Source organism: Lineus longissimus, chromosome 7, assembly GCF_910592395.1.
Source record: "Lineus longissimus chromosome 7, tnLinLong1.2, whole genome shotgun sequence".
Lineage (NCBI taxonomy): Eukaryota > Metazoa > Nemertea > Pilidiophora > Heteronemertea > Lineidae > Lineus > Lineus longissimus.
The window spans coordinates 11,531,177-11,545,106 of NC_088314.1; the positions used below are offsets into that span (position 1 = coordinate 11,531,177).

At 38.8% G+C, this 13,930-nt stretch overlaps 1 protein-coding gene across 1 annotated transcript in view; it reads left to right on the forward strand.

Annotated features, from left to right (window-relative positions):
• LOC135490653 (carnitine O-palmitoyltransferase 2, mitochondrial-like) overlaps positions 1-10,752 on the forward strand; it is a 221,037-nt gene extending 210,285 nt beyond the window's left edge. Inside the window, exon 15 of the mRNA XM_064775962.1 lies at positions 10,404-10,752. Within this exon, the coding sequence (XP_064632032.1) occupies positions 10,404-10,543 (140 nt within the window). The 3' untranslated portion in view covers positions 10,544-10,752. The remainder of the gene's footprint in view (positions 1-10,403) is intronic.
• Positions 10,753-13,930: the final 3,178 nt, after the last annotated feature.

The following is a 13,930-nucleotide window of genomic DNA, read 5'->3' on the forward strand; positions in this document are numbered from 1 at the left end:
TCTCCGAAAGTATTGATCGGATAGCAACCAAATTATGTGATTATGTATCTGTGTACTTTTTACGAATTTTCCATCTAATCTGATGATAAATTCCCATCTTGAAACTTCGGCGAAGTCCTATTTCTCCTAAACTGTTGAGCAGATGTCAACCAATTTCCATGTGACAAGTACATGTACACTCTGCAATAACCCTGAATCTCATAAACAATATGGCCGCCAGGTGGCCATCTTGAAAATTCAATAAAATATCATGAGGAAACCAGCCCTGTAAAATACTTAGTCGCCCTCCAACTTCAAGCACCCCGCTAATACTACACAGTGATGATCGGCATATTTACCTTATCTACCTAATGGCCAGCGTAACTAGTGATAACACTCGGGCTGATGAGGCAAAATTAGAAGTAATTTGGTCGACTACAAGGCAACCAGGATGTGATAGCAAGATCGGTTATGTAACAACATATGTTGACCTCAGCCTTTGGTCGGGCAACTCAGCAGGAGGTTACCTGGCTCAGATAAGCTGAGAGCTAAAGTCAATAAACTATTCCTCAGAAACTCTCCCCTCATCAAATATCCATCCCCCGGCATTTAAGGCATTTTCCATTAGTTGGTGGGGGATGGTTAGGAGATAATTTTTACAGGGCTGGTTTCCTCATGTTTAAATTTTACCATAAAAGCTGAACTACCACACCACTTCCTCTAAGACCGCAAAATTGATATTAATGACCAAAACTGTTCTCCCCATGGCCACTGCAAGTGACATGCATTAACATTAACTGAGGTGAGCACATGGTCCCTGAACCATTTCATTGTCACCTATGGCATGCCAAAGTGGAATTTATTTACGACAAATTCTTTTACATCATGACTGAATCTTACGCCAGAATCACGCTATGGGGCTGTTCATTTTATAATCAAGGGTGCAATTTGTGGTCCCCGAGAAAACCGTAAGAGATATTGCGCTGCCATTCGCAGGGATACTCTAGTGTATTAAATCATTAATTATAGTGCAACAATGATTTTGATTCCTTCTAATTATTTAAAACAATAGGATTTTGTGCATCAAAAAGGGTGAGAAATAATGCGATTGGATTCCTGAAACTTGGCACATGTATTTGGAAAACATTAAAGCTAATAAAGAAATTGAAAAAATCTAATATTTTGACTTGAAACCAGTTGAAATCCAACAGAATATCATACCTTTCATGCTATCCGAAATCGAAAGAAAGTGATAAGATTTGTGGAGTTATTTCCAGGTATGGAGATCCTATTCTCATTTGGGGGTGAAAGGTGTCATTGTGGCTCTGAATGAGTGTTTGGTCAGAGTCATGGGTCATTATTAGTTAAGCCTATGTAGTAACTTGCCTGGGGTCCGAGACCAATGACCCATGTTGACACTTGTTGTTTTTGAGCTGCTTTATTGTTCAAATAGGCATTTACAATAGGGTTTTAGAATACTTCAGGGATTTGGTTTGCCAGGTGCACTGGTCTTCAGCTGGGGGTTTGGAGAAAACAACAGATTACAAGAGCACTTGTAATATGAAAATGCCTTCATTTACATGTAGGCCTTGACAGTGCATGTCACAGCCCAAGTTCATTAGGCCTATAGCTTCAGGACAAGATAGATGTAGTTTAGTCATCAGAGACTGGTGTTGGCAAGATGGTGTTGCATCTTTGCGAACGGTGTGGTGCCGTTGTGATTGATGAGGACAACAGAAACTCACATCTGCTTCGGCATCAAAAACATTTTTGTGAGAAGTCGCCAGCCGGTCCATACTGTTACAGGTGTGGCCACACATTTTCAAGGAAACAGTATTTCTTGGATCACTTGTGTCCCTTTTATTCCATCATCTTGGAACCATATACGACGCTCATCAAACCAAAAGATGCTGCTTCCCTTGTGGACTCTCTTCGAGACAATACATTTATGCAACGAGCAACAATTTGCAAGTCAGGAGGCTGGGCTCTACCAGGATGCTGGCCCCTCACGTTTACTCCTTCCTTCATGAACCAAACGGCTACGACAACTCTAAACGACATATCTCTAGTCAATGGGTATTGTCAATTAGAGACAATGATGGAACAGGATACGCTAAAGTACGACAGTAACATTCAGGTATTCGATGAATCGAATGCAAAAACCTACTCTCTGATGCCACCCTGGACTCTACCGAAACCAAGAAATGGACTACGTATTGATATGAATGAGAATGTGGTGCAAGTACGCACAGGTGTACGGGTAAGTTTCCCCTCCTCCTCTGTCTTCGCAAACTGTCATGTCTCTCAATTTCAAATTCAGGCCTTGTGTTTCTGCCCAGGCCAGGTGTAAACAACCTCGCAAACAATGAAGGTCTTAATTCATGGATTAACTCCAGTCTAATTGTGAGAATGTAGAAAAACGCAAATATCTCGAAAAGTAGGTCACCCACTTCTTAAAAACTTGAATATTCGATTTATATTAATAGACCTTTTCGCCAATGGCTCCCGGAGGGCTTCATCCCATTGTTGGAGCCCCGGAGCTCCATTGTTTGGGCATACAAGCATAGGCCCTCTGGGAACCATTGACGAAATGGTCTATCATCTTTGTAAGGTATATGCCAAGTTTGATCAGATGTTCAATTCAAATTCTGATATAAAAAGCGATTTTTATGTTGTCATAATGCATTATTCAATTCGACTTCTCCGGATTACAACTTTTGCGCTGCTTGTGAGGAGAAACGTAAGGCCTCTATTGAGTGTTAGATCTTCAAAGTTGATTTATGTTTTCTTCAAAAAGCCCAGCTTGAGCAATAGCATGTCTAGTTGTCATGACTGTTGAGTCTCTATCACAAGATAAATCAAATACTGAATTTGTCTAAGGTAATGGGCCTTATTCGAAAGTGCAGAGGTCAAAGTTGGAACTAAAATGTACACATGAAAATGTACAGGGCAATGCACAGGAACGATCGGAAATCAGTCCATTTTTGCCAAAGTACACCAGTTCAACAAGCATTTGATACTCAGATGGGACTCTCTTCTGCAGAATAGTGGAAGAGAATCAAATGGTTGTTGAACTCTTCTTGGTTTGGCAAAAACAGACTGATTTCCGAACGTTCCTATGCATTCCCTGTACATCTTCATGCGTAAACCTTTTAGTTCCGGCTCTGACCACTGGTGATGAGCGCCCGATGAGCGCACTTTAGAAACTTGTCCATTAGCGGCCTGTTAATACTGAACACAAAGTGTAGTGTGTGCCAGAATTTCCATTATTCACTCAAGAACAAGGCAACCAACTGCGACAGTCACAATCTCACCCTGCCATTCAGGCACATTATACCCTCGTCAATGCTTGTCTAACTTGTATGATGCGGTTCTGTTTTTTGTCCAGGTCTTGATGCACAGCAATTGCACACCAGTGCTTGTTCTTCGTTTCTAAACACTATACCACTTCCCTTTAATTTTGCTGTGGTCCATCAATTGTTGATGGAGGTGGAACCTGACAAACTATAGTATAACTGAATAGAACTGAATATGAAATCATTTTAAATCTTTCAGGTTGACAACAGTCCAGTCGTGGTGGAATACAACCAACAAACAGAGGAGATACCACTCGAATTTGAATCTACTATGTGGAGCAATAAACAATGTGGATTACTGTCTGAAACATTTGGAATAACAGCCGAATCAGAGGGATTTAAAAGCGATGGGGGCGAAGTTGCTGAATTCAGTTTTGTGGAACATGTTAACGCATCTAATGATGAACAGAATTTGAACGAAAATGTTGAAGGAGCCACGGATAGCAATAGCTCAGACCCGGAGTATGTGTATGGAGTAAGTGATGCACACTTTGATTCATTTACATTCAGAAGGCATCGGTGGCCAAAGAAGGAACGACTAGACGCAAACTGTTTACGAAAGCCCTGGATGTTGCCTGCTTGGCAGTTGGAAAATCTTTCAGGAATGAAGGTTCCACATTTCTGGGAGTTGGTCTGGCAGCAGCAACAGCGATCAGCCACATGTAGGGAAACGAGTCATGGGTTGGATATCTCTGCCCATGTACTCCTATACAGACACAAAATGCGGGCAAACCCTGACTTTCGAGATCTAGCTGCCTATTTCATGTTGTCTTTAGCAACTACACATGATATTTTCTGGTCACAGTTGTCCGTTCATGTTTTCAACAGTACAGATATCCCAGTGTTGTGGCTTGACAGGGCAACAACTGATACAGAAAAAGATCTGGTTTACAATAGCATGAAAGAGAGGGAATCCCCTCTTCACAAGGAATTACTATCCTACTTCGAGGATCCGAAAAAGAGTGGGCGCCTCCCAGTTGGAGTATCTTTGGACTCAAAGAAAGTTCGGATTCAGAATTCTGAGGACTACGAAACCCAGAAAGACGCCTACTATCCAAAGAAGGGTGGTCATTGTGCAACATTCACCACTCTAGTTGATACCTCTGGATATGTTGTTCTTACAATTCCTGTTGGAGCTGCTGCCACACCAAGATGTGGAGACAGCAGTTTCATTGGATTAGAAGTTCGACTGTCACAAGATGAGGGGGATGACATTGCCCCGCAGGGGCTTCTTTCTCTCCTAAAGGGTACAGAGGATTATTTCATAGTGCTTTCTGTGGACAAAGGCTACATCTTCGTTCCACACAACGTCAGTCAAAGTAACACTACAAATCTCAAACAATGGTGTTCAGATAATGGTTGTCAAATCATTTGGCCAAGTGATGGTTCTGATGACATTCTCCAAGTTTCGCGTGATGGAAAAATTGAGCTTGTGGCTTCGCCTGCTGATCCTGTCCTGACTAAGAACAGTCGAGTCATTGTCGGAAAATTGAGGTTTGGTGTCGAACAGTTCCATGGTGCAATCTCTGACGAAAAGATCCTGGACATGGCTCCATACCAATTCCTGCAACCCTTGGGGGAGGATTTTTGCACAAAGTACGGCATACCAAATGACTATGTCAGTTGCCCTCGCATATTTCTAATATGGCTAGCAGCAGTCAATCATTTCAACAAGTTTCATCCAAAATTCAATGTGAATTTTGTAGATGGTGATGAGCAGGTTCGACTGGCGAACTTGATCAAGCACAGACTGAACAAGACCAACTTTCTGCATGACCCAGCAGTTACGCTGCCACCTCACATGCTTCAATTTCCGAGCTCAAGAAGTGCAAACTGGAACAGGACAGACGTGAGCGATATCAGAGAGTTGAGGTCACAACTACACCTACCAACAATCGGTGAAGAGAACATCTATGAAATGTCACTGGGACCTTATCTTGTTAGACGAGGTTGCTCTTATATCACTCACCTTAGACAACTTGAGATGAGCAACAGACTGGAAGCATTCAGTTCCATGCCAGAGTACTGGGCATCTGCAAAGGAATTACCAGCCTCCACGGCAGTATTTTATACAACCCTGGAGCATGCGCCAGATGGATGGGACAATGACACTTATTTCCGATGGCCAGAGTCTGGGTTAAAAGTTATAACCATGAAGCTTCCCTCTGCAAACCGTACGAACAGAAGTCCCGCGAATCTGAAGCGTCCAATGCTTGCCTTCGCAGAAAAAGGTGAAATTGATGAAAACTATCTTGGGTTCACAGGACCGCTGGATACTTTGTGTGGATGGTCTTGTGGAACCACTACGTCAGCTGATCTCGGATCAAGAATGTTGACATCAGACGCTCATGTTGTAGCCCTGTTGATGTTGTTGTGCGGTGACAGCTTTCGGGCCCCCATTATCCGAAAAACCCACCTTGCAGACCCTAAGTTGCCAGCCCATCTTCAACCAAGGTACACTGCCCCTCATGGACAAGGTCAGCATACACAGCCTCGCAACGTGTCAACCTCTGGGGACACTCCGATGGATGAAGACGCAACCAACCCGGGGGACACTTCCAGTTCCAACTGCAGGGACACTCCGATGGATGATGTACATGTACTGAATGAGAGATTATATCCTTGTCGGGGCCTCCTGAATGATGCTAACATTTGCTATGCAATAGCTGTGGTGCAATGCCTCAGACATGTTGATCTTGCTGAACAGGTGGTTCCTGTATCAGACCTTGACAATGAGTTCTTAGATACCTGTTTGAGAATGGAAAGATGGGAGGAACCATTTTCAATTCAAGCACTGGTACAAGCATTGAATGATGAAATTGTAGGCACGGGTTACCAGTTTGTGATGCCAGATTATCATGATGCAGGAGAATTCCTAATGAATCTTACACAGAAAATGAATCTCCACGAAGGTTTCCTAACTTCTTGGCCTGTGCAATTACATTGTCCTCTTGGTCATATCGATTTGCAACTAAGGGACAGCAACATTCTCAGAATAAGGGCTCCTGCAGGACCAGAACTTAGATCTTTGACAGCTATTTATAATGGCTATTTTGCTGACTCAGATGTAATTCAGGGAAGGTGTGGAAATCGTGCACGCAATGGGCGCAGCTGTGACCGTCTTGGGCAAGGATTCCAGATAACTTTGGATGGAAACCTTACCATCATTGAGATTGACCGAAACATTGACATTCAACACAAGAACATGACTAAGATTGGACAACCGGATGGTGGTCATTTGGAGGGTAAGGCAGTCTTGGGGGTGATTTGCCATACTGGGAATAGGGGTGCTGAAGGCCACTGGTTCTGCTTTTTGAAGCACAATGATTCTTGGTGGAAAATGAATGATGCCCATCCACCAATCGCTGCATCACCTTGGGAACTTCAGGGTGATAATTTCACCATCAACGTTTTCTTTTTGAAGTAAAGCATAACTTTCTGACTGTCATACTATGTGACGATGAACAGTTGCTGTACAAGGTGAATAGTAAAGATTATGTTTCTCTTTGGACAAGAATTGACTGTTCTGGACATCGTAGTGAAGTCAGTGAAGATTCTGCTTTGTTTTGGATTTAGAATTGGCTGTTCTGGACACCGTAGTGAAGTCAGTGAAGATTCTGTTTCATTTTGGATAAGAATTGACCATTTCGGAAGTCGGTTCAGCACTATGACAGTTATGGTACAATTTGGATTACTTGGATCGGACCTTATTCAACAAAGAGTGAAGGTAGGCTTATTGGTAAAGTTGAGATAGCATTGCATTGCATGAACTTATTTTCAGCATTTCTTAAAAAGAACAACACCTGCAGTTTTTGATATTGCATTTTGTCAATATAGAATTATACATTGATTACAGTGCACATCATATTGACAACCCTATGTAATTGCGCAAAGGCTGTTTATGAAGCAGCATCGCGAAGCCTATATACTTGAAAAATCGGATAGGAGCCACTCATAAGTCCGGAGACTGATTACGGTGTTGCAACTTGCAGAAGAGGCCATCACTAGCCAGACTCGTCTCCAATAATGGAGAACTTGGGGTCAGGCATCATAGTCATTGAGAGTCGGCCTCCCTGAGGCCCTTTCAACTAATGATAGCGCCGAAACAATTTGATTGCTTATGGGCGGCTCCTAGCCGAAACCCCAGTACGCACTATCAACATGGCCTGCAGCATTTTTCAAAGACTTCGCGAAGGGATGGGGACGTCAGTTGGGACGCATACTGTACCTTGGTAGGATCGGATCCAGGTTTTTAAACCAGGCTCTATCACTATCAGGCCTTTCAGTAACATAGGTGAAGACTGGGAAGTGGCGGAACAAGAGGATTGTACAGTAAAGAGTGAAGTTTTTAGGGCGTTATTAATGGAAATCTCTGTACAGATGTGTGATTATAAATAATGATCAGTAAGGCCTTTTCATACCCTGTTGAGCAAGTTGAGGCAGACTGGCTATCAATCATTGGTATTGCCTTATTCAATCAAGGTCAAGAAATTATCTCATTTCATTCACTCAATGTGAGGGTGGTAGCATGTCAAAGACACATGAACTTACGTTACTGTAGAATATTGCTTTTAAGTTAAAAACATCCACCTACCAGGCTGAATGTCTTTAGCATGAAAAACTCTAGTCTAGCTGACAAAGATACTCATTGTTCTTCTTGAGAGATTCTCCATCTACTACTGTTGTATACCAGCGTTTTGTAAGGAAAATGTGTGGCTACATCAATAAAATATCTGTAGCAGGACAGTTTATTCTTTGAGATTGAAGAAAACAAGCTACATTTACAATGTAGGCAAACATGGTAGGAGTAGTTTGCCCATGTTTGCCTACTTCATAATTATTCATGTTATTTTGCGAAACTCTTCTAGTTCATGAATTGCTAATTATTTTTCTGCCATTCCTAGCACTCAGTCGAAGTTCATAATTCCAGTAGATTTAGGCTGTAGTGAACTATAAGTGAATGAATAAACTTCAAGAGTACTGATACTAAAACATTTGATTTGTAATAGAAATGATTCTTTGTTCATCCCCCACCCCAGCCAAGAAAAAAAAATCATTCGTTGTCCAATCCCCCATCCTGTTTACTCCAAGCCAGCTTACATAAACATTCACCAATCTATTCCCAAATCCAGTAGGCCTATTTATATGTTTATGCATTGTAGGCCTTCTTGACAGCACACCCCCATGGAAAATGGCTCACTCCAATACCCTGACAATAGCACAGAACCCAATGAAGCTATTCAGGCTGAAGTCAAGTTGACAAAAGCAGTGAACAATAGGCTTTTGGCACACAGACAGTTCAGCTACTTCAAAAAGAGAAATATCAGTCTTATAAACTGCATTTATTTGATACTGAATCACCAAAACTCGCAGGATTTTATCCCTGCATCAACTTCAGAAGGCCTTTCCACTACTTTTGACCATATTTGTTTTGACAAATCCTTGTTGTATCATACAGTTTCAGGGCCTCAAAGGCCTATTGTTTTAAATAATTAGAAGGAATCAAATTCATTGTTCCACCGTAATTAATGATTTAATACACTAGAGTATCCCTGCGAATGGCAGCGCAATATCTCTTATGGTTTTCTCAGTGACCACAAATTGCACCCTTGATTTCAAAATGAACAGCCCCTTTCGAAACTGTACAAAGATTTCTCTCACGACCAAAAATTGACAACAACAGGTAAAAGATTCCTAACTGTGTAATTTTTTTCCCTTTAGATTTATTCATTTTCATGTTTCAAATATTTTTTGTCAGTACCGCAAAACACGCCAGGATTTTGTTTTCGTCCATAACTCTATCGAGCAGGACGCACATGACCACACAAACCGATGACAGTATTATTTCTATATATTCTACAGAGACGTGACATCGTCATTTCTATGGTCACTTGAGAGACGTGACATCATCGTTTCTATGGTAACATGATCACTGGCAGGAGTCACATTATTTTCGCAGAACTTTTTGTGGTGTCCACAAAAACAATTTCTGGAACCAATGGTGTCCTGGCGCAAGAAGAGCGACTTCCTGCATTGAAAATTAAGTTTTCTGAATAAATTCCGCTTTGGCATGCCATAATTACCCCAAGGTCTTAAAGCGTTTAAGTGAAATTGTGTAATTAACAAAAACATGATTGCATGAGCTATGATTGCGTCCAATCATCGAACCAGGTTCAGCCCTTGTTAAAAATGGTGGTAATGTTTTGTTAATCATTTGAGGTGAACGGCAACCTACAGTACAACCCTTCTACTAGGGACACCGATGGGACTGGGCATTGGTGTCCGTAATGGAAAGGTTTCCTTAACAGGAGGTTATGCCAATGTCATTATTGTTAAATAAGTGGATTTATGTGCATAAACATAGTGGGTCATGCATCTTCTACATATTATTTTTAGCAGGGGGAGTTTTGATGGAGACGAAAATCAGATTTAGTTATCAACTATTTCAAATAATTTGATATAATTTACATGCACATTTGAATTTACTTTAGGATAACAATTTATGACATTTCTAGTGGAGGTAATTTTTCTAGAAATCTGAGTTTTCAAGGAAAAGCCGGACAATGTCAAACTTCTGCCAGGTAAATGAGGAAAAGGTTAGCGTTAACATTGAGAACTCGGAAAAAGCCTCCTATTTGTGAATAAACTGGTGTGCAGTCTAACTGTGACACCAATATCTATGTGGGGGGGGGGGGGGTCCAGGATGGAAAACACAGTAGTTAAATGATACTGTCAAACAACCCGAAACACAATTACCGCTAATGGTGGTTAAAGGTGTAACTGTTTCTAGTTCGTAGCATTTTGTCATTCAAACAACTAAGGCATACATCACTGTGTTCATGGATGAAGTGTAAGGGTATGAAATCTGTACCGCAAAGGATTTTTAGGGTACAAAAATGCATCCTCAAAAATATTTTGAGATCAATTAATCAAACTACTTCTTAACAAATTAGGATGTCTTATCAGTATGGTATATTTCTCGGTCACCCATCCATTGTTGCTTAACTTTGTACTTTCCAAAGTTGCCGAACTGATGTATTGACCTAATTTATCTTTCTTCATCTCTAGGTTATGCAATCCAAGATGAGAGACTAGGCTGCAACTCAACTGGGTACCCTCCAGATACCAGCGTCTCAGAATTTGTTGAATGTGTCAGGCAGAGTGTAAAGGAAATGCATTCCATACTATTAGGAAAAGACTTTAGATAGACACTACCAAGCAACCGTCCTGACCCTGGCAATTTCGTGAATAACACCACCGATTGAAAAAAAACACAATTAGATTAGGAGTACGCTGGTGGTCACTTCTGTTCAGAATACAAGCGAGTACATCATAGTACATAAAGCATGTAATGGAAAAGTTCAAAAATCAGAGATTATAACTTGAATTTCGAGATTTCCAGCTGTGTTAATTCGTACTTATCATACATTTCAACAATGTTGTTGTGGAAACTGATATACAAATTATAAATGCCTTGTTCAGTGCATAATAATTGCACTAAGGTAATAGTTATTTCTACCTGACCCAGAATACAATGGGGTAAGCCTCTCGAAAATATACATAAGTAGTGCAATATTGACAGTTCTAACTCAGCAGTCAAATCCCAGTCAAAATCTCCAAGTCAAATCCCAGTCAACACGTTCACAAAAGAGTCTCAGTCAAATCCTAGTCTAAATAGTTTCTAGTCAAACTTCAGTCAAGTCACAAATCATCCAAATCATCCAAATTATCAAAATTATCAAAATCATCCAAATCATCCAAATTATCAAAATTATCAAAATTATCAAAATTACCAAAATTACAAAAATTACAAAAATGACAAAACGTCTACTTAAAGAAAATTATTTTCTTGTAAATAAAATGAACTTTCCATCAAATGAAGAACTTGAATCAAGAGTCACAGAGTCAACAGATTATCTAAAATTTCAAGATCTTCCAGTGAACAAATGGTACAAAATCAACTCATTCAGAAGTATAAGCACAAAAATAGGAGAATCAACACTTCTTGAACTTGAAGACTCAGAATCTAAAGAATTGACAGTGTGGGCGACGAGTGTCATCAAACAAAAAATAAATCTTGATCACAATTATATAAGATTCACAGGAGTCAAGGAGACAAAACAGGGTAAAAAGTTTTATGGATTTAACCTCTTGGAATAATGACTAAACCTATATCTAAAGAAAATAAAATGAGAGAAGTATATGTCAATTGGAGAAATCTTCCTGATAATACTTGGTATAAGATTGATAGATTGGACTATTTATCAATAACAGATAAGTATGATTTTTTACTATTTTTATATCCCAGAGATGATAAAAAAACTTTGTATATTGTAAGACTGACAAAACGAATTAAGGATAAAATTTTAGACCTGGGTGATATAAGCCCTCTTCTAGACGATGATGTCTTCATTTACAAAAAAGACAATGATATGAGTCAACATTGGATTTTTTAAATAAAAAAGAACAACTTGATTAATTTAAAAAACGTCTACTTAACAAAAATTATTTTCTTGTAAATAAAATGAACGAAGTATATGTCAATTGGAAAAATCTTCCTGATAATACCTGGTATAAAATTGAAAAAATAGATATTCTATCATCAACTGATAAGTATGCTTTTTTACTATCGTTAATACCCAGAGATAAAAAAACCTTGTACAGTGTAATATTACCAAAAGAAATAAAGGAAAATATTTTAGATTTGGGTCCTCATGATGAAGATGAGGTCTTTATTTACAAAAAAGATGATGATATTTCTCAACATTGGATTTTTTAAATAAATTTGTTTCCATGCTTATATCTGAAGAAAATAAAAACATAATAAATGAACAAAACTGCGAAAGCTCTCATTGGTGTACTATGCTTGTCAATGACTGGAAATGTCATTTTGACAGGAATTAATTTTGTACCTAGAAATACTCTCGCTCCGCTTGTGAATGTCACAGACTTTCCAATGAATTACACTTGTCTAATGGAGCACAAAAGAAAGTTGATTAAAAATCACATTTATGGACATGTTTGTTATAATCCATGGCTAGATGTTTCTATAATAGACTTAAGGTATTACAAAGATAGATTTGTAAATCTGACGGTGCCATTTTTGGCACAGTCACGATTGATGTAATTTTATAAGCTTAAAAGCTTATAAATTTACACCCACACTACTTTTGTCTGACTTGCTAAAATAGCCCAAACTGATTATCTCAGATGAAAGTCATGTCATTTCGGATTCTAGGATGAGCTCAAATTCACTCGCAGAAATAGTTCCATTATCCATGAATCTGGAAAGTAAATTATCGACACTCCGTAAGCATGCTTTTTTCTTAATTAAAATATCTAAATGTTTTTTCTCCTTTTTCCTTAATTTAGGAACTACAATTTTTCCAACCAATCCCAGGAGTGTACAGATAGCGGAAATTGGAATACTGATTACATTTCCAATCACTGTCGCAGCTCCAATCGATGCGACTGTGACACTGGTAATATACATACCAATTTCACAACCGTGTAAGATTTGACTAGCTTTTTTATAATTTTTATTTAATTTTTTTCTTTTTTCAATATTAAGCTCTAATTCTGTAATTTTTTCTTTAATTTTTTCAAGTCTAAATTGTTCAGCATCAACACCATCTATATCATCCATTTATTCTAACCGTAAATCAATTGAAACTGGAGTTAAAAATTCAATAGGGTCATCATTCTGATCTTTGACCTGTAGTTCAATACTAGTATGATCGTGCTTTGCGATCTTTACTTTTTGAAGGGAGGTATATTCATGAATATCTCCATAATATTTACCTTTGGGAACAAATGAAGTAATAAGATCACTGCGCTTGGAGTTTACTAAATTTTTATTTGTATCAACAATACTACAAGAAATTCTATACTCATGATATGGTAGAAGTTTACAAGGTTTATTCCCAGTAATTTCTGAGCTTATGAAGGTAATCTCTGTATTAGTCATTCCTAATATCTCACCTAGTTCTTTATGGAGAATGACCCCAAATGGTGACTCAACTTTAATTTTTATTTTGCCTTCACTGGGTATATATTTCAACTCAAATTTATCAGCATGTCCTTTTTCATTCAACGCTTCATTTACTGCTTTATTATAAGTAGCTGGCGTATAAAATCCATCAGGAATAACAATTATATCCTGTGCTGTATATTCCTCATTGACCACAGTCGCTAATCGTAGATAGTGATTATTCAATTTCCTTGAAAAATTATAGTAAGTCATAGGAATAATAGCCTTTTCAACCTGTACTGTTTCATATGACTGAATACTAGCTGGAAGTAGAATCCTTAATACATCATGGAATCTAACGTTCATTTATTTTAGAAGAAATTTTATGTGCTTTTTGTTTAATGCTTCCTATATTGGTTGATAATACTTGAACAATAACTAAAATAGTGACAGCGACCATAATAATCAAATGCTCTGCTAAAAATCCTACTACACCAGCAGCTGCTTTTAAGATAGTAGACACAATAGAGCCTAAAATTCCAGGCAAAGCTACTAAAGCTTTTTTACCTAAAGAAAGTAACCAATTTTTAAATTTGATCAAACCTTGCGTAATTTTACTAGGAGG